The sequence below is a fragment of the Rana temporaria genome, chromosome 1 (assembly GCF_905171775.1).
Source record: "Rana temporaria chromosome 1, aRanTem1.1, whole genome shotgun sequence".
NCBI classification, from domain to species: Eukaryota; Metazoa; Chordata; class Amphibia; order Anura; family Ranidae; genus Rana; species Rana temporaria.
Window position 1 is genome coordinate 92,782,969 of NC_053489.1, and position 25,331 is coordinate 92,808,299.

At 43.2% G+C, this 25,331-nt stretch overlaps 1 protein-coding gene across 2 annotated transcripts in view; it reads right to left on the reverse strand.

The window, feature by feature from the left end:
• Positions 1 to 16,196: 16,196 nt before the first annotated feature.
• The window catches only part of IPO11 (importin 11), a 652,108-nt gene continuing 642,973 nt past the window's right edge, over positions 16,197 to 25,331 (reverse strand). The window contains exon 29 of one of the 2 annotated variants that reach the window (XM_040340423.1): positions 16,197 to 16,486. In XM_040340423.1, the coding sequence (XP_040196357.1) occupies positions 16,322 to 16,486 (165 nt within the window). In that variant the 3' untranslated portion in view covers positions 16,197 to 16,321. The remainder of the gene's footprint in view (positions 16,487 to 25,331) is intronic. The other variant, XM_040340415.1, reaches the window with a different exon arrangement.

Sequence of the window (25,331 nt, forward strand, 5' to 3'; positions counted from 1 at the left end):
CCCCAAGGATTGGCTGAGACGGCATTAGCTGGTGATTTGCTTCATCCAGCCCACTACTTTCTAGAACTATCCAGAAGGCAGGGGGAAGCAGTCAAACCTATAGTCAGTGAAACTCAGAGCAATCACACACTGCTCCACTGATTAGAGAGGAGCTTCACTGATTTTCTAGGCTCTGGGGAAAATTTGTGCATCTGCACTTGCAAAGTGCAAAAAAACAAAATGTTGCATTTAGCCTGATTCATGAACACAATGTACCCTGCAAGTGATTATTTTATTCTGGCATTCATCGTGTAGCTGGTTCCTCCACTTGTTAAATTCTTGCAGCTGCCAGTATCTTCTTAATGGCCCTAAATATTTGCCTACTGTATGTAGGTCCAATTGCAAACAAAAAGATTCAGGTCTACCCATACAACACCATATCAGCAAAGCTCACTCACGGGTGCTTCAGTATGTCACAGTACATGTTGGCATTCATGGTTCTCCCAATGAACTGTAGCTCCCCAGTGCTAGCAGCACTCATGCAGCCCCAGACCATGACACTCCCACCACCATGCTTGACTGTAGGGAAGACACACTTGTCTTTGTACTCCTTACTTGGTTGCCGCCGCACATGCCTGACAACATCTGAACCAAATATGTTTATCTTGGTCTCATCAGACCACAGGACATGGTTCCAGTAATCCATGTCCTTAGAATCCTTGTCTTCAGCAAACTGTTTGCGGGCTTTCTTGTGCATCATCTTTAGAAGAAGCTTCCTTCTGTGGCGACAGCCATGCAGACCAATTTGATGCAGTTTGCGGTGTATGGTCTGAGCACTAACAGACTGACCCCACCCCTTCAACCTCTGCAGCAATGCTGGCAGCACTCATACGTCTGATTCCCAAAGACAAACTCAGGACATGACGTTGAGCACGTGCACTCAACTTCTTTGGTAGACCATGGCAAGGAATGTTCTAAGTGGAACCTGTCCTGTTAAATCGCTGTATGGTCTTGGCCACTGTGCTGCAACTCAGTTTCATGGTCTTGACAATCTTCTTTTGGCCTAAGCCATCTTTATGTAGAGAAACAATTATTTGGACACTTTCACTTATGGGTGTACTTACTTTTGTTGCCAGCAGTTTAGACATTAATGGCTGTGTGTTGAGTTATTTTGAGGCGACAGCAAATTTACACTGTTATACAAGCTGTACACTCCCTACTTTAAATTGTAGCAAAGTGGCATTTCTTTAGTGATGTAACATGAAAAGATATAATAAAATATTTACAAAAATGTGAGGGGTGTACTCACTTTTGTGAGATACGGTATATGATGTCGTTTGTCACCAGCAATAAAAGCACTTTGTGTTTTTCTGAGATTTATTACCTGCTGACCCTGCAAGTGGATTGGTAATTTTTCTATTTCCTGTAATAGGGTGACAACCAGGGCTGGACTGGGACAGAAATTTGGCCCTGGACTTCATCCAGATTGGCCCACTTTGACAGGTCTCTCCCATGGCGGCCGGACAACTCCCGCACCCCTCCCCCGGCCACCCAACCCCCCTCACTAGCCACTAGCCACTACTTTATTAGAGTAGAACGGCTGGTACTGGTACTCTTATAGGCAGTACCAGTGGGAAAGCTAGACATTATTTCACCCGGGGGCAAAGAATCAGTTTGGTGCCCCCCCCCCATGGGACAAGATTAGGCAGAAGTGAGAAACTCCCAGGCCATAGCTGTTGAGTCAGCTGTCTGTCCCCTCCCCCATGCTCCTCTGTCATCCCCCCTGCTCCTCCCCCTGGTTCTCTGTTCCCCCCAGGTGAGCGCTGCAGAAAGGGAGAGAACGAGGAGCAGAGGGGGGGGTCGGCGGTCCGCTGTCACCGAAGCCGGCCCACTGAGCCATCGGCCCACCGGGAAACTCCCTGTAGTCCCAATGGCCAGTCCATCCCTGGTGACAACGCTGTTTTTTATGCAGTTAAATCACACAGCAGCATAGACAGGGTAATCTTAGATGGATTTTAATTAATTTAAATGAAATTAAACTAAAGCTGCACTCAAACTAACACATTGCATTTACTTTGCAACAGTTTTTCCTTATAAGGTTTTTAAATGTATGAATAAGGCCTCATATACATGGGGTGTATCAAAGCATATAACAATACAACGTCCACCTTTGCCTCCATGGGATGCACAGGTGTTGCACACAAATGCATGCAAGAAAGTCCCATTCCTGTCAATTAGGAAAAAGAAGCTGCACAGACACAGCTGCTGGTCCAAAACCGGTATCCATGCAGGGGGTGGTGCATGCCCTCAAACGCACAAATGATGCAAAATACCTGTGCATCATATGTGCCCTCTCACAGGTGTACACCTTAATACACACCCATGTGTCTAAAAGATGACCATTTTAACACCCCCTGGCAGTGTTATGTGATTTGTCCCAACTCTGTAAATGTCTCATTGGCCTGCATATTAATGTGGAAAAAATATAAATAAAGGCATGTGCAATAAAACATGGCCTTCATATACTGAATTACATCCAGTTACATCTCTTATCAGCAGGGCTTTTTTTCTCAAACAATAGGTGTTGGAACTTAACCACGGCCCCCAAAAAAAAACCTCCCCCTACACACACCCTCCAAATCACATCAAATAGTGGGTGTGGTCAGTCAAATTTCATGAAAACAGTAGGAGGGTCTTAAAGGGGCATTAAATATGAGGATTGCATTACATAGAGTGCAGAGCTGTCACTTGTAAACACAGAAATCAGACTTCTGTGTTTACAAGTGATTGTGGTGAGCAGGTACCAAAGGGTCTGAGCCAGAGGTGGTGAAACTAATGCCGCGTACACACGATCATTTTTCGGCATGAAAAAAAACGTTGTTTTTCAGCATGTCCAAAAAACGAAGTTTTTCCAACTTCATCATTAAAAACGACGTTGCCCACACACCATCGTTTTTAAAAAATGATGAACAAAGCGCGGTGACGTACAACACGTACGATGGCACTCTAAAGGTGAAGTTCTATTGGCCTTTGGGCAGCTTTAGCTGATTTCATGTTAGTAAAAGACGATTCACGCTTTTCTGTCTGTTATAGCGTGATGAATGTGCTTACTCCATTACAAATGCTAGTTTTACCAGAACGAGCGCACCCGTCTCATAACTTGCTTCCGAGCATGCGCGGGTTAAAAAAGGTCGTTTTTGCCCACACACGATCATTTTTTACAACCCGAAAAACAACATTTTTTAAAACGACGTTAAAAAATGCAGCACGTTCGAATTTTTTTTTGTCGTTTTTCAGAAGCCGAAAAACGATGTGAAGCCCACACACGATCATTTTAAATTACGTTTTTAAAAACTTTGTTTTTTTCATGCCGAAAAATGATCGTGTGTACGCGCCCACTAAGTGAACTTACTGTATCGTCCACTAAGTTCCCCCTGAAAAAAAAACCCTGCTTATCAGTCATTGGGAGAACTCTCTTTTGCAGGCTTTTGGTAGAGGCAGGACTTTGTTAGCTAATGTTGGAGATGCCAACCTGTTGACTGGTGGGGTCATTTTCAAGGAGCAGTGGAGGAACCACAGATCCACAGAATGGAAGAAGCTGAGCAACGGAGATGCTTTCACTGCAGGTCCTCAGGTGCAGCTTTATCTCCAGCAGAAAGAACAGAGACCTTGCCAAACGTCACATGGCTAGCAGTTACAGGCAGCACTGCCTTAGATGACCTTACACTGCAGATATGCCGCTAGGAAATGCTGTGTTATTTTTCTGAAGGAGTTTATAACAAAAGGCACATTTCTCAGGAATGCTTAGGCACAATTAATAATAATCGCATCGAATTAGTATAAATAATGTTAGATTTTTCCCTATAAGACTGCAAAACTTTATTTAGAATTCAGCTCTGCCAGAGGGTAAACCTGAGGGCCACTACCTGGGAACATAATGCAGAAAAAGCCATGGCTCCTTGCAGGGATTCTTGGTGAAGATCAGTTGCTCATCTGTTTCCAGACCTTAATGGAACTGGTCCGACCCATCCAGTTGTCCTGGGTCCTTCATAGAAGAACGATGCAAAAACGTTCAATATTATACCAAGTCTAAGGTCTTCCAAACAACCAGGATAAATCCATGTGAGGGAGAAATCTCTAACTTTGGACACTTGGAGCCATACCACAGCCTACATTTTGCAGCCCATCCGTTAAATTCATGCTCCATTGGGGAGCCTGTGGTGTGTCACAAAATTATCTTTGTTTAACTCTGCACTGGGGATAAGGAAAATTACACGACTTTGGCAGGTCATTAGACCAAGCTCTCCTCCTCTATACGTTTTATAGTCCTGAAGCAGCCAAAGTGCTTTATAACTGTGCATTGCGCTTTGCTCGCTTCATAAAACCCACACCAGTATGGTGGTCATAAAGCTGCGTCATAAATGGACCTCTTACTGCTGCTGTTGAAGATCTTCGACTCTATGATTTTTTATTTCACTTGTTGACTTGGTCCTAACAGAACTATGCAGTTGCAAAAGAGGCAGGACCTAACATGACCATTTCATAGGCTGCCAATACATTCCATACCCTACTTCACTAAACCTTAGCTTTCCCTCTGAAACTACAGGTGCACTTTAAAGCTGCAATGACTATAAATAGGCAAATAGCATAATAAAGAAGTTAGGTAAAAATATTGCTGTAGTGATTTCCATCTTTCCAGGACTGTAGGCAGACAATAACATGAATGACTGGATGTCAGAAAGATCTTATTTCATTGTTGCCCGTGTATGGGCACCGGCTGAGCCAAAACAGGAAATTAAAGATTACAGATGAACAAACTTCTTAAAACCTGCTCTGCCAATGATATGCACAATTACATTTATGCCATGAATATCCATTGTGATTTGTGACTTTTCTCATTATGTTTTTTTTCCGGTGTAATTTGTTTTTCTACGGGAAGGCAGTAAAAATATAGAGTTCCCACACACAATTCACCTCAGTTTGAACTAAATATACATGCACTAAAATGGTGCTGTAGGTAAGATGCCAAGTACAATTTAATAATCCATTAAATACCAGACACTATAATAAAAATGAACAATATATGCATATAATTTGTCCCTACAGTTACATTGTATATTACAACATACCAGGGGTATACAATCAATAGATCCAATTATAAAAAAAAAGTATAGTGGTACAATAATAATTGTAGAAATATATAATACCTAAATACAGACAGTTGCAAACCACACTGAATAAAATAAGTACAGTTGTGCTCAAAAGTGTGCATATCCTACAGAGATCATGACATTTTGACATTGATATTAAAAATATGACTGATCATGCAAAAAAAAAAAAAAATGTATTTTATTTAAAGATAGTGATCCATTGAAGTAATTTATTATCACATAGCTGTTTGGCTCCTTTTTAAATCATAATAACAGAAATCACTTAAATGGCCCTGATCAACAGTTTATATACCCTGGAATTTGGTTTGGCCTTGGTACAGACACACAAGGTGATACACACAGGTTAAAATGGCAATTAAAGGTAAATTTACCACATCTGTGACTTTTTAAATTGTCTGTGTATAAATAGTCAATAAGTTTGTTAGCTCTCAGGTAGTTGCACTAAGCAGGCTAGATACTGAGGCATGGGGAGCAGAAAAAAACTGTCAAAAGATCTGCGTAACAAGGCAATGGAACTTTATAAAGATAAAAAAGGATATAGAAAGTTACCCAAAGCCTTGAATATGCCAGTCAGTACTGTTTAATCAAGAATCTCTTGATACCAAGGCAAGATCAGGTAGACCAAGAAAGATTGCAGCAGTGGCGGCTGGTGCTCAAAATTTTGGGGGGGGCGCAAACGGGAAAAAAAATTTGCCACTGTGCCATCAATTGTCACCACTGTGCCATGCCATCAAACACAGCAACTGTGCCATCAATTGTCTCCACTGTGCCATGCCATCAAATGCAGTCACTGTGCCATCAATTGTCACCACTGTGCCATGCCATCAAACAGCAACTGTGCCATCAATTGTCACCACTGTGCCATGCAACACAGCAACTGTGCCATCAATTGTCACCACTGTGCCATTCCATCAAACGCAGCTACTGTGCCATCAAACGCAGCCATGCCATGCCATCAAACAGCAACTGTGCCATCAATTGTCACCACTGTGCCATGCCATCAAACGCAGCCACTGTTCCATCAATTGTCACCACTGTGCCATGCCATCAAACGCAGCCACTGTGCCCCTCAATTGTTGCCACTGTGCCTATTGTCACCAATGTGCCCTTTAATTGTCACCACTGTGCCCCATGATGCCACTGTGCCCATTGTCGCCACTGTGCCCCATGATGCCACTGTGCCCATTGTCACTCACCACTGTGCCCTTTGTCACCACTGTGCCCCATGATGCCACTGTGCCAATTGTCACCTCTGTGCCCTTTGTCACCACTGTGCCCCATGATGCCACTGTGCCAATTGTCACCTCAGTGCCCTTTGTCATCACTGTGCCCCATGATGCCACTGTGCCAATTGTCACCTCTGTGCCCTTTGTCACCATTGTGCCCCATGATGTCACTGTGCCCCTTTCCCTGTAAACAGCACTTACCTGAGGATTCCATGTCCTCCCTCGATGTCTTCTGCTGCTGTGGTGAAGCTTCAGCCAATCAGGTTCCTGATAACCAGAATCCGGGAACCTGATTGGCTGAAACGGCCGTTTGTCTTATGCAAGGAGCGCAGATTGCCTGCGCTCCGAGTATAGACATCCGAGAGCTGGAGAAAAGCCTATCAGAGCCGGTGGCTTTGATAGGCAGTTCCCCTCAGCCAACCAGCTGCCGCTATTCGGGTAACCGGCGTCCCGCGTCCGGTTATATGAATAGACCAGGCAGCTGGCAACCAACCAATAACATACATTTGTGCATTTATGCACGAATGTGTGTTATTTGCGAGAGGGGGTGGCGCTGCAGCGCCCTCTATAGACGGCCGCCAGAACTGCGGTTAAAATGTCAAAATGACATTTTAGCCAAATAAATGTTCTTAAAGGCCCCTTTTTTTTTTTTGTGTGTGACTGTGGGAGGGGGGGGGCGGCGCCCGTGCGTCCCTATGGACGGGCCGCCACTGGATTGCAGACAATACAACCAGAAGAATTGTTCAGAATACAAAGAAAAACCTCAAGAGAAATACAGGCTGCTATGGAAAAAGACGGTGTGGTTGTTTTTAGGAGCACTATAAGACGATCAAATTGAGCTGTATGGTCAAGTTGCCAGAAAGAAGCTTTTACTGTGCCAATTCCACAAAAAAAGCCTGGTTACAATATGCCTGACAAGACCTTGACATGCTTCAACAGTCTTTTATGTCGCATTGGGGCAGTAAAGGCTTCTTTCTGGCAACTCGATCATGCAACTTAAGTATTGTAGTATTGTGCTCCTTACAAAGAAAAACACGCCGTCTTTTTCCAAATTATGTCCCAAGAGCACTTTCCCTGCATAGTGTGTGGCGTTCAGAAATCACTTGTTCTATCAGCAAATAGATTGGGAACAGTAAAAGAAGGGGAGGATTAGAGAAGATAGGATCAAACAGCCTTTTTTAAGATGGAAAAAAATCCTATTGGAAATTCCGATCGTCTGTGTGGAACTCCGACGGAGAAAAAACTTTATTTTTCTCAGCTCATCGTAGTGTTTTACGTCACCGCGTTTTGGACGGTCGGAATTTGGTCTGACAGTGTGTATGCAAGACAGCTTGAACGGAATTCCGACGAAAAATTCCATCTGATTTTATCCCATCGGAAATTCTGATCGTGTGTACAGGGCATTACTAAACCCACAACAGTAAAATCAGTCTGTATATGCAGTGAAGCATGCTTGTTATACTCACTGTGGAACCTAAGGGGTTAAATTCTCCGCATTGTGTAAAAAGGCTGTTTGATCCTATCTTCTCTAATCCTCCCCTTCTTTTACTGTTCCCAATCTATTTGCTGATAGAACAAGTGATTTCTGAACGCCACACACTATGCAGGGAAAGTGCTCTTGGGAGATAATTTGGGTGTGTGCCCACCTTAATAGGGAACTAACCTCCCAGAAACTGCCTCGCATTGATTTAGGCCCCTTTCACCGTATGTCCGCATTTTCATCCATCCGTTGCGGATGAAAACGGGACATACATTGGTCCCTATGTGATTGCAGGTGTCAGCGGATGAACATCCACTGACACCCGTAATCACCCGTCTCCGCAAAGCTCCGCTTTTGCGGACGGAAGAAAATCCTATTTTTCTTCCGTCTGGCGGATCTGATCGGGTGAACACGGACATACGGTCCGTGTTCATCCGATCCCCCATAGGGGAGAGTGGAGGAAAGACAGGGCGGTCCCTGCACAGTGTGTGGGGACCGCCCTGTCAGCCGACGGCTCAGCAGGGATTTTACGGAGGATCCCCGCTGAGCTTTACGGACACATGGAGCGGGTCATTACTGATCCGCCCCGTGTGAAAGGGCCCTTCGTAGCCTGGTGATGATGTCACAGGGAATATTGAAAGCTGTTTATCCATATAGAAACATAATAAAGGGAAAAAAAAGCTGGGACATGATTTAGAAGGGAGACGGAGGTTTGGGGGTACATTTAGGTAATGCATGGATGTGGTTCCCTGTGAATTTATCAGATAAGGTATAATCAGTGGAGAAAGACAGCAGTGTTGTTAATCTGCTGTCTGAGGGAAGACAAAAGGGTTGGTGCTAGACTTTCAGTGATTTGGCAAGATTCTGAAATTGCTACTACTACAAAAAAAAGTGAAATATAAAATTTCTCTTTCAGCATCAAAACACACCAGACTCTGTGTGGCCATAAAGGAAGCACTATGAAGTGGCATCTATCTATAATGACCCATGCAATCCAAGCCACTATCGTCGACAGGATGAAAGACTGGCACCTGAAAACAATACATTTCCATTTCTTTCATGCCTCTGTCAACCCCCTTTCAATACCTTATTTGCTATTAAAACTTAGAAATTCCAGGAGATGTTTGAACATTTTTCTAAAAAGGGAACAGAAGATTCCTATTGCTTTGTACAGAGGACCTTTAACGGTGAATTGATCTGTACTCTGAATGGGCTTTCTTCTAAGCTTTCCTACCAAGTTTCACAAATCTATGGCAGTGACTACAGTGCCCTCAAATAATTATAACAATCAGGGGATATAAATAACAGTACATGTTACTTTTATTAGAAACACCCCAGAAAATATATAAACAAAAAAGTCAGTGCTACTACCCACACATCACATAGAAAGCAAGGTTCCTGGGTGCTCGATCCTCAGTCGCTGGCTGAGTAGAGTAATGAAGAAAAGATGATCCGCACTCCGGTCGTTGCTCTTTAAAATTAGTATTTATTAACAAGCCACAGGGGACAAAACGCAAATAGGAATGGTTGGCGCGTTTCAGCTTATAAGGCCTTAGTCATAACCAAGACCATGAATAAGGCCTTATAGGCTGAAACGCACCAACCATTCCTATTTGCGTTTGTCCACTGTGGCTTGTTAATAAATACTACTAATTTTAAAAAGAGCAATGACTGGAGTGCGGATCATCTTTTCTTCATTACCCCAGAAAATATACATGGGACATAACTACAGAGGTAGACGATGCACCTACTATAGAGCCCAACATGTATGGGGGGCCCCACACCGCCTGGTAGGTGAATAATCCAAGCAATAACACTTGGAGAGGACAAAGGTTAAACCTGTGAAACCTGCCGTATGTTAAAGAAGGTTTACACTATTGTGAATTTCTTGTATTGGGTTTCTAGCAGAGAAATCAAATTCAGGACATACAATCTGCTATATTGGTTTTGTTATTGGAGACCAATTTATTGGATCAAACACAGGGACATGTATACAGTTGTATGTCAGTGTAGGAAAGCAGACACTTATTGTTTTATACACTATCTGGTGAGACAGATACATTCCTGTAAGAAATCTCATGGATGTATCTTGGTTGGTAGTACAGCATGCCCTCTTCTGTCAGATTTTCAAGAGTATAGGGGACCACTGAGGAGGGATGGGCCACTTTATAAGTAAAAAAATAATAATTTGTATTAAAGTGACTGTAAATGGAATACACAGCAGACATACAAAATCAGACTAACTAAAGCAACAGTAACACTAACAGGCCAACATAACAAAACAATGGGACCGAGGGCTGCCAGCAGTTAAAATAGCTGCCTAAAAGACCTTATACCCAAAGCAGGCATCAGATTAGCTTGAGAACATATAAACAGAAGTTCACAGATCTAGTAGAGTAATGCCCTGTACACACAATCAGAATTTCCATCGGAATAAACTCTGAGGCCCCGTACACACGTCCGAGAAACTCGACGGGCAAAACACATCGTTTTGCTCGTCCAGTTCCTTGTGAAGCCGCCGAGGATCTCGCCGAGCCAACTTTTCCCATTGACTAACGAGGAAATAGAGAACATGTTCTCTTTTTGGCCCGACGAGATCCTCGTCAGCTTCCTCGGCGAAAAGTGTACACACGACCGGTTTTCTCGGCAGAATACGTCTGCCATCGAGTTTCTGGCTGAATTCTGCCGAGAAACTCGGTCGTGTGTACGGGGCCTGACGGATTTTTCTGAAGGAATTCTGTTCAAGCTGTCCTGCATACACACTGTCACACCAAATTCCGACCGTCCAAAACACGGTGACGTACAACACTACGACGAGCCGAGAAAAATTAAGTTCAATGCTTCCGAGCATGCGTCGACTTTGAGCGTGCTTTCTTTTTTTCCCCGTCGGAGTTCCATACAGATGAATGAAATTTCTGATACATGTTCTCTTTCTAAGTTCATTGGAAGTTCCGATGGAAAAACTCAGATGGGGCACACACACTGTCGGAATATCCGATGAAAAAATTCCGTCTGACTTTTTCCATCGGAAATTCCGATCGAGTTTCAACAGTAAAGCTTTTAACAGATTGGAAGTGCCCTCCATCCTGATGCTGCAAAACCGATGAGGGAGATATTTTATAAGGCGGCATAGATCAAGTTGTACTGATCCCACAGAGCATCCATGGCTTCTTCTGGAGGGTCTCTGCACCTGAAGAAAAACCTCTCTAGTTTGTTGTTGAACAAAACCATGTCCTGCATCCCCTACCTGAAACACTTCCTGGTGAAGAGACCCTTCTCCCAGGTTCAGGTACTGCTGGCTGAAGTAGTTTGCCTGCGGTAGACAGTGCTGGAAATTTGAAGTTCTGCACAGGATAGAATCCTCACTACTTCTCGGGCCGTGGAAAGACTTCTGGTGTCACCCTGATGGTCGATATATGCCATATATGGCGTTGTCTGACTGAATCTGGATTGTGTCCCCAGCCAAGAGGTCCAGCATTGTAGGGACAACCAAATTGCTTGGAGTGCCAGAATGTTGAACGGGAGATTACATTTTCCCGACACTCCTCTCCATCCCTTAAGGCTTCCATCCATTGTGACGATCTTCCAAGACATTGAAAGGATTTCCCCAACTTTAGATCTGGATTCCTGAGCCATCAGACCAGATATAACTGGACTTTGTTGTCAGGCGGGTTGCTTTGTCTAGAGACTGTACCAATTTGTCCCATTATGAAAGTTAAATTGTAGGGGTGGTCTGGAGTGGAACACAGTGAATGGAATTGCCTTGAAGGAGGCTACCATCAGGCCCAGGACTCTCAGAATCTGATAAAATTCAAAGTTTTTCTTGGGGCCTAAGCTGTGTCTAGGATAAGATCAAGATACACTAAGAGAAGCATCAGTTCCAGTGCTGACTTCTAAAGGCTCACGATCCAATCAGACCTTAAGGTCTGGACTATCCATACCACGTTGTCAATCACTTCATAAAGTATATATGTCCTATGTACTGTAATATTTGATTAAGAACTTTATATGGAAAAGAACTTTGCATTAGATATACAGTATGTCACAAAAGAGTACATCCCTCACATTTTTGTAAATATTTTATTATATCTTTATATGTGACAACACTGAAGAACTGACACTTTGCTACAATGTAAAGTAGTGAGTGTACAGCTTGTATTACAGTGTACATTTTATGTCCCCTCAATAACTCTGCGCCATTAATGTCTAAACCTCCGACAAAAAAAAGTGAGTACACCCCTAAGTGAAAATGTCCAAATTGGGATTAAAGTGTCAATATTTTGTGTGGCCACCATTATTTTCCAGCACTGCCTTAATCCTCTTGGGCATGGAGTTCACCAGAGCTTCACAGGTTGCCACTAGAATCCTCTTCCACTCCTCATGGTTCCCTCAATGAACTGTAGCTCCCCAGTCCCGGTAGCACTCGTGCAGCCCCAGCCCCTGACACTCCCACCACCATGCTTGACTGTAGGCAAGACACACTTGTCTTTGTACTCCTCACCTGATTGTCACCACACACGCTTGACACCATCTGAACCAAATACATTTATCTTGGTCTCATTAGACAACAGAACATGTCAGAACAGTAATCCATGTCCTTAGTCTACTTGTCTTCAGCAAACTGTTTCAGGCTTTCTTGTGCATCATCTTTAGAAGAGGCTTCCTTCTGGGACAACCATAGACCGCAGCCATACAGACCAATTTGATGCAGTGTGCGGCGTATGGTCTGAGCACTGACAGGCTGCCCCCCCCCCCCCCCACAACCTCTGCAGCACTGATACGTCTATTTCTCAAAGACCACCTCGGGATAAGATGCTGAGCATGTGCACTCAATTTCTTTGGTTGACCATGACGAGGCCTGTTCTGAGTGGAACCTGTCCTGTTAAAGTGCTGTATAGTCTTGGCCACTGTGCTGCAGCTCAGTTTCAGGGTCTTGGCAATCTTATAGCCCAGGCCATCTTTATGTAGAGCAACAATTCTTTTTTTTAAATCCTCAGAGTTCTTTGCCATGTTGAACCTCCAGTCACCAGTATGACACCAAATTGAATATTTAATATTCTTGAGAGAAAATGGCTGGTAAAATTGGTTAAAACGTATGTCATTAGATGTCTATGCTGCTCTAGCAAAAACGGAGGCATGCTGGGAGTGGTTTGGTCACTGGTTTTTGTTTGCCAGTGTCTAAATTGTCGATCCTGTTTCTCTCAAGGAACGAGGAAAAGAATACATCTTAAGTAAATTTGTTTACTCTTACCTGACAAAGTATTTGCTATTCTCTACAGCTTGTGTTTTACAGACATCACACATGGACATATACCCAAGAAGATGACAACCCTGGCCCAGCAATTTAGGGCATGTTGTTTTCTGGACTATGAATCATCTTCAGCATCTCTTCCCAATTACCAGGAATATATTCCTGGAGGCAGTAAAGATAAAACCAAAAGTAGAAGTGATTTTCCCAGCTATAATAAAACAGGAAGTAGTAGATTGATCATCCTGGCTGAATGTTAAGTGATGGTAGAGCAGAGGGAGATTAGGTAATTGGAATCAGGGATGATAAAGCAGAGGGGAAGGAGAGGCAGTGGGGATCAGTGATGGTTGGGGTAGTGGGGAGAGGGCAGTTGGGTTTAATGCTGGTGGAGCAGAGGGGAGAGGAGGCAATGGAGTTTAATGCTGGTGGAGCAGAGGGGAGAGGAGGCAATGGGGTTTAATGCTGGTGAAGCAGAGGGGAGAGGAGGCAATGGGGCTTAGTGCTGGTGGAGCAGGAGGAGAGAGGGCAGTGGTGATAAGCAACAGTGGAGCATAGGGGAAAGGAGGCAGTTGGGATCTGTGATTGAGGAGCAATGAGGATCTTTAGGGTGGAACAGAGGGGAGAGGAGACAGTGGGGATCAGTGGTAGTGGAGCAAAAGGGAGAGAAGGCAGTGCTGATCTGCAATGTTTGAACAGAAGGGGAAGGAGACAGTGAGGATTAGTAAAGGAGGAGTAGGTGGGGAGAGGAAGCAGTGGAACAGGATCAATAATGGTGGCAAGTTGAGGCCTGTAAGGTTTAGAAGAGATAAGGCAGTGGCCATTAGTGATAATGAGGACTGACAAGAGAGTAGAAAATGAAAATAAATGATGATGGACTGGGCTCAAGTCCTGCGGGAACGCGTGGGAACAGAGTTCCTGCACTTTTTTCACAGCAGGAACTCGGTTCCCTTTGCAGGACTAGAGCAGCAAAGCTGCCCGAGCCAATCCTTCACTAAGCGGCGATGCCCAGCTCGAGTCACTGTCAGGGGCAGGCGAACCTTAGTAATCCTTTGTTACTGGCCGCTTCCTGTATATGGATTCATCGGGTAGTGTGCGGGTATTCCGTCACTTCCTCGATGCCGCAATGTCTCCTGGGAGCTTTTGTCATTGTTCCCAGGAGACATTGCGGAGGTCTGCCGCAAGTTATCGCGGGATTTAGAAAAAAATTGCTTTTTTTCAGTTCTTCGCAATGTCTCCTGGGAACAATGACAAAAGCTCCCAGGAGACATTGTGGCATCGAGGAAGTGACGGAATACCCGCACACTACCCGATGAATCCATATACAGGAAGCGGCCAGTAACATAAAGGATTACTAAGGTACAGTGGATCGAAAAAAAAAACATGCGGTTTAGTAATTATGCATATGAGCGTATAATTTTTTTTTTTTGGTGATGGAGTGGATCTTGGGTCGGAGTTCCTACACCCCTGATGATGGAGGAGCATGGTAGAATGATGATTATAGAAGATGTACAAAGTACTCTGACATTTACAATAATTTATATTTTCTAAATGTATGGATTAGCCACTCTATGAAAGACTTGGCGTAATTGTCTTTTGGACTGAATGCTTTGTCTTTTATTACTCATAAAAGAAAAAAAAAAACTTTCAAGCAGCAGATCTCGTTTTTTCGATGTTTCCGTGAAGGTGAATTTACTTTCCACATAAAGGCTGCTCACCAGACATGAGGGCAGTGATGTTTGGACCTCTGGGTTTTGCTTCCCCGCTTTTCATATTAAGCTATCATGGTAGTGTATAAAGCAACAGCACTTGTATACAGACAGAGAAGGTGGGGAAGTCCAAGCCAGTGTTTGGGGTAAGAGAGGGGAGCAGGCTAGAGACAGCTGAATGTAGAGAGACACAGCAGAAGGAAAGTGGCTACAAAGAGAAGGGCCTTAAATCCACCGTCTCTCCCTCCCCCAAAATTGCTCTCCTTTCCGTTCTGCCTGGCTCCATTGCATTGCAGAAGCGGAGTCTCCTCCGCTTCTTTATGTCATCAGCGAGGCAGCTCATACCTTCCTACTGGAAGTCGACCACCACTCCTCCCTTGTCACGTTGGGTCTCGATCATGAATGACACTATGAGAATGGAGGAGATGTTAGCTCTGGACAATGATACCTACGAGAAATATAAACAGCTGTGGCTCACCTGGCTCCACTTCTCTTCGTCTGATACTCTGTTGAGCATGTTGTCTCCCGCAACATGATCGTTAGTGTAATGTTTTATGCCCCGGGACGGGTGGGGGCCCCGAAGCGGGAACTTCCGCCGTAGATACACCCTCCCTCACCCTCCCTCTAGATTTTCCTGTCGGCAGCCCACACTCCCCCCTTCAAATCCCCTCTCACCTGTGTCTCTTTCACCTCCCCCCTCTCTTCTCCTTCTCTCTCCTTCTCCCTTCTCATTTCAACTCTCTCTACACTCTTATATCTCTTCTCCTCCCTGTTTCTTTTTTTTTTTTTTCCTTTTCCCCTTCCCACCCCATTTCTTTATTTTATTTTATTTTTTCTCTTATTGTATCAAAACCGTAGTTTACAGTCGCAGCTCCGCTAAAAAGAAGAGACCTTAGTGGTCACGCATAATTTCCTTTATTATTGGTTCATTTTATATACAGTTGTTGCCATGTCTATTGTTATGTTTATTGGTGAGAGTCTAGCTGTAGGCGATAGCCACTTGGCTGACTCTCCCCTCCAATCATTATTGTGACTGTATGCGGACTGTGCTTTCTAATGTTTATTGTTCTTTTTCTGTTTGATATGTCGAAATTCCCAATAAACATTTTCAACTCTAAATCTGTCTGTGCTGCATGATGTGGTAGGTGAGATGCTTGGCATAGAGTACACAGTGCAGATACTTCCCGCATCAGATTTTATTAAAGTATAGAATATTTTTTATTCTAGTGATACCTATTTTTTTTTTTTTTTTAGTTTAATAGTTATGGAAATCTGTTATCTGGTATTATTACATCAAGTGAATGCCATAAAAAAAAAACACCATATCAACCAAATATATCTATATATATATATATATATATATCAATAATATCAAAGAATCACAGATTTTTTTTTTAATTAGTTCAATGTTTAATCAAACCAAAACAACTATTTGCAAAAATTATTTTTCTTCAAAACAAATATGTCTCTCTTTTTAAACAATTCTGTAACAAATGTTGTTGTACGTAATATCAGAACCCCTGTAAGAATTCTTGCAGCTGATTGACGATTTCTGTGTCTACTGTTTCCATTAGAGATCGGAATCCTTCATCCCCCAGCAATTCCTGCTGTGCTTTTAGCTTTTCATAGACAAACTGCTGTAGTGACACTGCGTGTACTGGGTCCCTCAGAGCGATCTGCGAAGCGAGAACAGAAAGGATAGATACATCATAATTCAAACTGATATACGGCACTTTAATTTCCTCCACAGCAATAGGTGCAGGTTATGCTTCACCGCTTCAAAGCCTAATCTCCACCATATGTAAATAGTATTCAAAGATAGGGAAAGTGATTCATTTTCTATATTATTTAATATTTGTGCGGAATATTTTACACTGAAATGATGAATAATCGCAAAAAAAAAACAAAAAAACAAGTTAAAGTGATATTTCAGCTTTGCAGTTTCCCCCCTGCAGGGTGTAAATTAGAACAGGTGCACCACCCACACTCCAGAAGGATACAGATATCAGAACAGTAAGACGTGCAAGGTCGTGAACTACTCCTAATATATCCGCTCATGTTGCCTAGCAACCACCCCATGACACCCCACGATAACTATTCCTGTGAAAAAAAAACTGCTGAGAAATGATCACTTTTGGTTGCCACTCTAAGGTTACGTACAAACCAGTGCTGAGTGCAGATGTGAATCCAGCGCCAGTGCTGTGTCTTTCTCAAGCGAAGCCAGGCATCGCAGTCCACATTTACATAAAAGTGATGGAGTACAACAAACACTTGCAGGAAAAAAATTTGCTCCGTGCATTGGCTGCCTTAGACACACTTTAAAGTGATTGTAAAGTCAGGTTGTTTTAATGCACTCTATGTATTAGGATAGAAAGTCTTCTGTGTGCATCAGCCCCCCTAATACTTACCTTAGCCCCATCTCTGTCCACGAGTTCCTCAGCTGGACTCTCCCTTCTGACTGGCTGAGACACAGCAGCGGCACCGTTACCCAATCAGGAGAGGGGATGGGACCAAACCACAGCTCCGTGTCTGAGGCTAGGTTCACATTGGAGCGATCTGAGAGATCAAATCGCATGACAAGTCGCAGCCTATTGGAGGCAATGGCACTGTTCCAATCGTTGCAACACCGATTTTGTGGCGCCTCACCGATTTACAAAAGTAGTTCCTGCACTACTTTTGCTGATTTCAGATGCGACTTCCATAGACAATTGTGCATGAAGCCACACAGATGTCCATCAAGTAGCACCTGAAATCACGTTGACCTTGCTATTTTGAAATTGCGCTACTTCAAGTGAAGTAGCGCGATTTCAAACTAGCATCAATGTGAACCAGGGCTCAATGGACACACAGAGCTGCAACCTGCCTTGGGTGCCCCCATAGCAAGCTGCTTGCTGTGGGGACACTTAACAGGAGGGAGGGGCTAGGAGAGCAGAAGAGACACCTGTGAAGAGGAGGATCTGGGCTGCTCTGTGCAAAACTAACTGCAACAGAGCAGGCAAGTATAACATTTAGTAACCCCCCCCCCAAATATATTACGACTTGAAGGAGGTTTTGTTAATTAAAGCAAAAATCTGGAACAAATAAATATTGTACAAACACAATAGGCACTACTTGAACCTTGGTGTACGATTTATGATATTCTGGGGTCCGAATCACTAGTCAGCCATGTCTGCAAAAACTATTTTTATTTCTCAAAAAAAGCAAACAAATGTGCTCATCATCATTAAGCAGTCCATGGACTCTGGTATAAAACAAAGTCTCAGCTCACCGTCAATATGAACTTGTCTCACAGCAAAGTTTAAAGTTCCAGGCTTCTCCAGGTGTCCAGGTCACAAGAATAGCTCTAGAAGAATACATATCGGCCTAAACTGAGGATTTTTTTTTTATATCTATTTATATTTTGGGGATATTTATTATAGCAAAAAGTAAAAAATATTGTTTTTTTTCCCAAAATTGACGCTCTATTTTTGTTTATAGCGCAAAAAATAGAAAGTTCTATTTGTGGGAAAAAAAATATTATTTTATTTTTTCAATTTTGTTTGGGAGCCACGTCGCATGACCGCGCAATTGTCAGGTAAAGCGACGCAGTGCCGAATCGCAAAAAGTGGCCTGTTCTTTGACCATCAAAATGGTCCGGGCCTGAAGCGGTTAAACTGACTTCATTTACAGACAGATGTTCATTCCTTTGATCTAAAAACCAAAAGAAACATTGTTTCTCTTTATCGCTGTTGATAAACATTTGCTTGCTGAGTTTTTTTTTCTTTTACAGCTCTGAGCAGAGAACGGTTCTGCACTAATCGGGGAAATGCTGTATTAAGATTGTGTGGGGGGTTGAATCGCGATAACGCTTTTTTTTTAAAAGCTTAATCGTGCAGCTATTTTATACAGACTCTACCATGTCTGTATAAAATATGGTGGACATCATAGTCCTGCTTTAAACAATGGGTCACTTACCAAGCACTAGGCTCCCTATCATGAGCTCTACCTACAGTATATAATATATTAAAATCATCTTCAAAGAATGCCACAGCACACTTACAGCTATGACAGCAATTTATTTTAGAATGTCTATTGACAATCAATATATATATATATATATATATATATATATATATATATATATATATATATATATATATAAAACATGCTGGAAATTATAATCCGTGGAAAGCTCTTGGAACTCTTGTATGAATCTGACAAAGGATTTATTAGTGATCCATAAAGTCTATTCTCTTACTGTATGCTTTTATATATCACTCCAGAGAAAGATAAATAGGACCCCTCATCTCTTGAAGAGCACTTGGAATGAGGTTTTGCTGCTTTGAAATGAAATGGTGCAGGAATAGCAAAGAACTACACATACTGTTTTTTTAATGTGCTTAACTTCTATGGAGAAAATAAAACACTGAGCTCAAGAAGATGGACACATTTTCTGTTGTGCATTCATTTACACTAGGGTCATAGAGTATTTTACGTTTTATTCACAAATAGTTGATATTCTATTACCAGCCCAGTCAAAGCTTATACAGTGAAACCTCAGATTGGGAGTAAAGCGTTTCGCAATACGAGCAGGATTCAAGCCACAGCGGTGTGCAGTGCCGCATTTGGCCAGAGGTGCGGGGGCACCAGAGCCAAGCTTAGCCGATCGAAGCCGTTTGGAAATACTCCATTCCCGAGCTTTTCCGATTTCAGACGAGCTGTCCCTGAGCCTTTCCGAGGCTCTCCGGCGCACCCCCACCTCGGGCCACATGCGGTATTGCATGTCATAGAAGTCAATGCAGAACAAATTATTTTTGTTTTCATTGACTTCTATGGGGAAATTGCTTTGATATGCGAGTGCTTTGGATTACAAGCATTCTCCTGGAACGAATTATGCTTGTAATCCAAGTTTCCACTATATATGATATGCCAACAGAAAGCACAACCTAGGTCCAGGGGGCCCAAAAGCAGCGTTATTTAACAGAGGGAAGAGAGGAGAGACAGCGGATGACAGAGGCATGTAAACTGACCATAGTGTCAGGGCTCAGCAGCCATGATAAACCATGGTCAGTTTACAGGGGGAGGGCAGAACCAGGCAGGATCAGACAGGTATTTTAGGTTATACAGGGGGGCAAAATTACACAGCACAAGCACTGTGCTATATAACATGCTTTAAGGAAACAGGATCCATTTTTTTAGAGTTACAAACACTTTAAGTACATACTGTACAATAGCTGTATTTAAAAGAGAAGTATGGCCAAACTTTTTTGGGTCGTACTTCTCTTCTGGGTCACAGGAGTGAACTTTCTTTTACACTCTTCTGAACCAAAATCAGCCAACAGTGGGCTAAAATCAGCTGACATCACAAAGCCACTTCAGGTTCTGAAAGGATCCTGACCATATTGTCAAGATCCACTCAGATGCCCAATTGGCAGCTGATTCAGCTTTTCAGTGTGCGGCTAAGAGCCTGAGCCAGTCGCTCCCACCCCCTCTCCAGACTGGAACTCCAGTGAGCACTGGAGGAGCAGAGCAGAGAGCGGTGACTGACAGTCATCAATCTTTACTCTGGAAAAATTGAGAACCGAGCAAACAGCGGTCATGTGATCGCTCAGTTCTCAAGCGTAAAGGGGTTGTAAAGGTTTGTTTTTTATTTTCTAAATAGGTTACTTTAAGCTAGTGCATTGTTGGTTCACTTACCTTTTCCTTCGATTTACCTTCTAAATGTTTTTTTCCTTTGTTTTCTTTGTCTGAATTTCTCACTTCCTGTTCCTCCTCAGTAAGGTGTTCAGTAAGCTGTTCTAAATGACTTTCCACCGCTCAGATGATGGTGGAAAGCTTACTGAGGAGAAACAGGAAGTGAGAAATTCAAACAAAGAAAAAAAACATTTAGAAGGTAAATCGATAAAGCAATCTGTGTCCCATTGCAGAGATTTCCCTTCACTTCCTGTCCCACATCCAAACAGGAAGTGGGAGGAAATCCCTACAAATTTAGGAAATTACTTGGGGACCCCCAGATCACCAGAGCAAATGTTCCCATTGGAAGATTTCCCCTCTATTACTTTTCTGGGGACAACCCAAATTTTTTTTTTTTACTTTCACTGATGTTAAACAGGCCATATAGAGCAGTGGTTCTCAACCTTAGTCCTCGAGTACCACCAACGGCCATGTTTTCAGGTTTTCCTTTAAATCAATATCAATGACATGGTATTGATAAGAGATATTTTATCTAAGGGAAGTTCCCAAAATATGACCCGTTGGGAGTACTTGAGGACTGAGGTTGAGAACCACTGATATAAAGGGTGAATCTCCCTAATTGGTGCATGGACAGCAATAAAATCAGACAGGTGTTCTTCTAATCCATCTCCACGCTATCCAAAACGGAAAAAAAAAAGTTTTGCCTTTAGTTATACTTGAACTCGTGTTTTTTATATGTCTGGCTAGTGGTCAGCTTAAACAAAAAAGAATAAAAAAAATCTATATGTTGTAATCTAAGTAGCATAGTACTATATTTCACAGTATTCTTTGGAGTATGAAAGCAAGCAACTGAAAATATGCAATACAAAGTACTAAATCAGAAAAATGCTACATCGTATAAAGTCAAACCATTGGTGGGAGGAAATGTTTTCCAGATGCCAAGTTTCTCTTGGTTAAAGCAGAGTTCCACCCAACAGTGGAACTTCCGCTTAATCCACTCCTCGCCCCCTTACATGCCACATTTGGCATGTCATTTTTTGGAGGGGGGGGGGGGGCTTCAGTAAGAGTGGGACTTCCTGTCCCACTTCCTCCTTCCACCCAGGGACCGCTTAGGCGATACGTCATATCGCCTACGGCGGCCCCTCCCTGTAGGCGATCACCTGGGACACGTGACAGGTCCCAGGCGATCGACTGACCATTCACAGACCTCAGCGCCACTCACACATGCGCAGTGAGTGCCCAGCCGTGAAGCCGAAAGCTGTCACGGCCGGGTGCCCACACTGGGGATTAAGACGCCGGCAGGAGAGGGGGAGAGGAGTGGAGCTCCCGGCGGCGTGTCGCTGGACCGTGGAGCAGGTTAGTGTATGTTTATTAAAAGCCAGCAGCTACACTTTTTGTAGCTGCTGACTTTTAATAAACATAAACAAAGCCTGGAACTCCCCTTTAAAGCAATCTGCATAGCTATGTGTAGTATTAGACAGATACCAAACAGAGATAGAGTCTCCATATACAGATCTTCCCTGCACAGATAATGTCCCCGGAGATATTTCTCATGGACAGTGTTACAACCATCGCTCTTCACCTGCCAGCTGTTTTATTAAATGCCTTATGGCAATTCAAATTGATGTATAGGCTGCTATCAAAGCTGTTATGTGGAAAAAAAATGCATTGGACCAATTATAAAAAGTTATATTGCATTCAGTTATCTGCAGAATAAAAATGACGATCTGACGGTAATTCTGCTACTTTTATGTATACAAATTAATGAAGATTGATGACATCTCACTGCATATTCACAAACTCTACAAGCGCTTTAAAGTGGACCTGTCACATAAATATGTAAGGTCCTTATGTGAAAGTAGGAACCAGCATGTACCTGTATATACTTCTAATAACTGGAAATGCCCCTTGTGGTACACTGGAAGACCCCTAAGTTTTTCTGCATTTTTTTTTTTTAAAACAACTGATACCCTACCCTTGCATACAATTGGAATATAGATAGTCAGGGTCTGGAAAATGTATTATGAACCAGCTAATTACAGTCCCTTCCACTAAATGTATGTGTATAATCTAGGGGAGAACAAGGTTCCTGGCTTGTTGCTAATGTTTAATGACCCAATACAGTGGTAGAACTACTACCACACTGAAGCAGACAATGTGCCTGCTGAGACCTGGGGACTTCATTTAAAGCGGGAGTTCACCCATAAAACTGTTTTTTCAAACAATCCCCTTAGCTTCATGCTCGTTTTGTCTAGGGGAATCGGCTAGTTGTTTTAAAATATGAGCTGTACTTACCGTTTTCGAGATGCATCTTCTCCGTCGCTTCTGGGTATGGGTCTTCGGGAGCGGGCATTCCTTCTTGATTGACAGTCTTCCGAGAGGCTTCCGACGGTCGCACCTATCGCGTCACGAGTAGCCGAAAGAAGCTGAACGTTGGTGCGGCTCTATACTGCGCCTGCGGACCGACGTTCGGCTTCTTTCGGAAAATCGTGACGCGATGGATGCGACCGCCGGAAGCATCTCGGAAGACTGTCAATCAAAATAGGAACGCCCAGTCCCGCAGCCCATACCCGGAAGCGGCGGAGAAGATGCATCTCGTAAACGGTAAGTACAGCTCATATTTTAAAACAACTAGCCGATTCCCCTAGACAAAACGAGCATGAAGCTAAGGGTAAAAAGTGTCATGTGCGGGTGAACCCCCGCTTTAAATACAATAGATGTTAAAGTGGACTTTCAGTCATTTTTTCAACCATCCATTTATTAAATCTCCTGCCCTTGTTGTTTTAACTTTTGATAGTAAAACATTTTTTTCTGCTAGTAAATACCTTATACCGCCCACTTCCCGTTTCTTGTCTGGTAAAAATTCATAGGCTTATGACATCATGCACAGCTCTTTTTCTCACTGTAGTAAGAGTTTGCCAGGTAGGGAGAGGGGTGAGTCACAAGAGGGCCAATGAGAGCTGCAGAGCTGGAGGTGTGCCTCTGTGTGTCTGCGTAAATCCAGGAAGTGAAAAGGCAGCAGCTTCAGCTGCCCACAGTTAAAATAGCTATGATTAAGTATCCCTATTGATGTGAAACGCGTTAGCCAGTCTGTACCTTCCATCACCATGATGTAACAGATTTGGGATTTTCTTTTAATTGTGGCAAAACAATGTAGGTGTTATTCAGAGTGCGGCCATTCAGCTGTTTTCTTCAATTTTCTATTAAATTGGTTACAGCTAGACTCAGTGGAGGGATATTTCTGCAGCATGTTTGGCAAGTACAGAATCACAGTATATATAAAATAATAAGCAAAGTGGTTGGAGGGAAGCTTCAGAATGGCAAAGATGTTTTTATTACAAATTATGTGAGCAGACTGCAGTTCTTCTTTAGGCTCACTGGCCTGTATTTGCCAGCATCTACCTTGCTATCCTTTTTGGTACAATTTTAACTATCCGTCAATCAAGGGGAACTTTTCCTGTTACAAGATATTGATCAAAAATATTAGTTAATGGTTCAACAACTATACTGTACCTCAAAGTTCTCATAGAACTCTGGGATGATATCACACAGAAAAGTCGTTTCCATCCTCATCTGGGAGTTCCCGGCAGCAACGTTGGCTCCTCTCTCTTCTGGATGCCTCCTGTCGGCTGACATCATGGAGCCGATCCAGGCTCTGAAAAGATCCTGATCATATGGTCAGGTTCCGCCCAGATGCCTTGATCGACAGCTGGCTCGGCCCATCAGTGAGCCACTGAGAGACTAAAACAGTCGCTCCTGCCCCCTCCACAGCCCAGCGCTTCAGTGTGCTCTGAAGGGGCAGAGCAGAGATCCAGTGACTGACAGTCACCAGCTCTCTGCAGGCTGAAGACCAAGAGCTGAGCAATCAGCTGTGTTCAAAGGCTCAGTTCTTGGTCTTAAGGCAATGGGGGACAGCTGCAGCTGGGATCAGTTGGTAATAGAAGCCTATGTATTTAAGAACAGCTGATGTCAGGCATACAAGAGACTTCAAAATTGTTGCCACCAGTCATAGATCACCCTTTGCAGGCTGTGCAGTAAGAAGAATCTGGTTAGCTGTCTAAATAGTGTAGAGACATACACACATTCCCACACTTCTAAACCTTGTGGACCGCTTTCTCAGAAGAGTTGAAGCTGTTATAGTTGCAAAGGGTGGGCCAACTCAATACTGAATCCTACAAACTAAGACTGGGTTGCCATTAAAGTTCATGTGTGTGTAAAGGCAGGTGTCCCAATACTTTTACTAATATAGTGTATGTCATGATATAAAATATTGTGATTGTCAGGATTATTGGAAGTGGTGAGAGGGTTAAGAATTTACACTGAGCCCCCGAGAGCTACCAAGGATGGAATAGCTAGTTGGAAGTTTAAAGTGGAGATCCACCCAAAAGCAGAAGCTCCGCTTGTTCGTACCCTCCGAAGCCTCCACTGCTACATTTGTAACTTGTTTGGGGGGAGTGGGTACCTGCTCCCACTTCCAGGTAAGATCGCCAGGGCGAACTATGAGTATGTCTGGACCCCTCCTCCTCCCCCCGTTGCCTTGTGGGACACACACAGATGGCGGGGTCATTCACAGAGTGCAGTGCGATTCGCAAATGCGCAGTAGGAAACGGCTGTGAAGCCTTAGTGAAGATGCTGGCACCTGCATCCCTGGACAAGTAAGTGCCCTTATATTGAAAGTCAGTAGCTACTTAAAAAAAAAAAATATTATTATTAGTATTGGACTGGAGCTCCCACTTCCCTGCCAACTTCTTCCTAGCACTAGTAAAGTACTGACTATGCGGGCAGCTTTCCAGCTACCTTTTCCTAATATGAACATACTTTATATTAAGATGAATGTCAGTAGCGGGG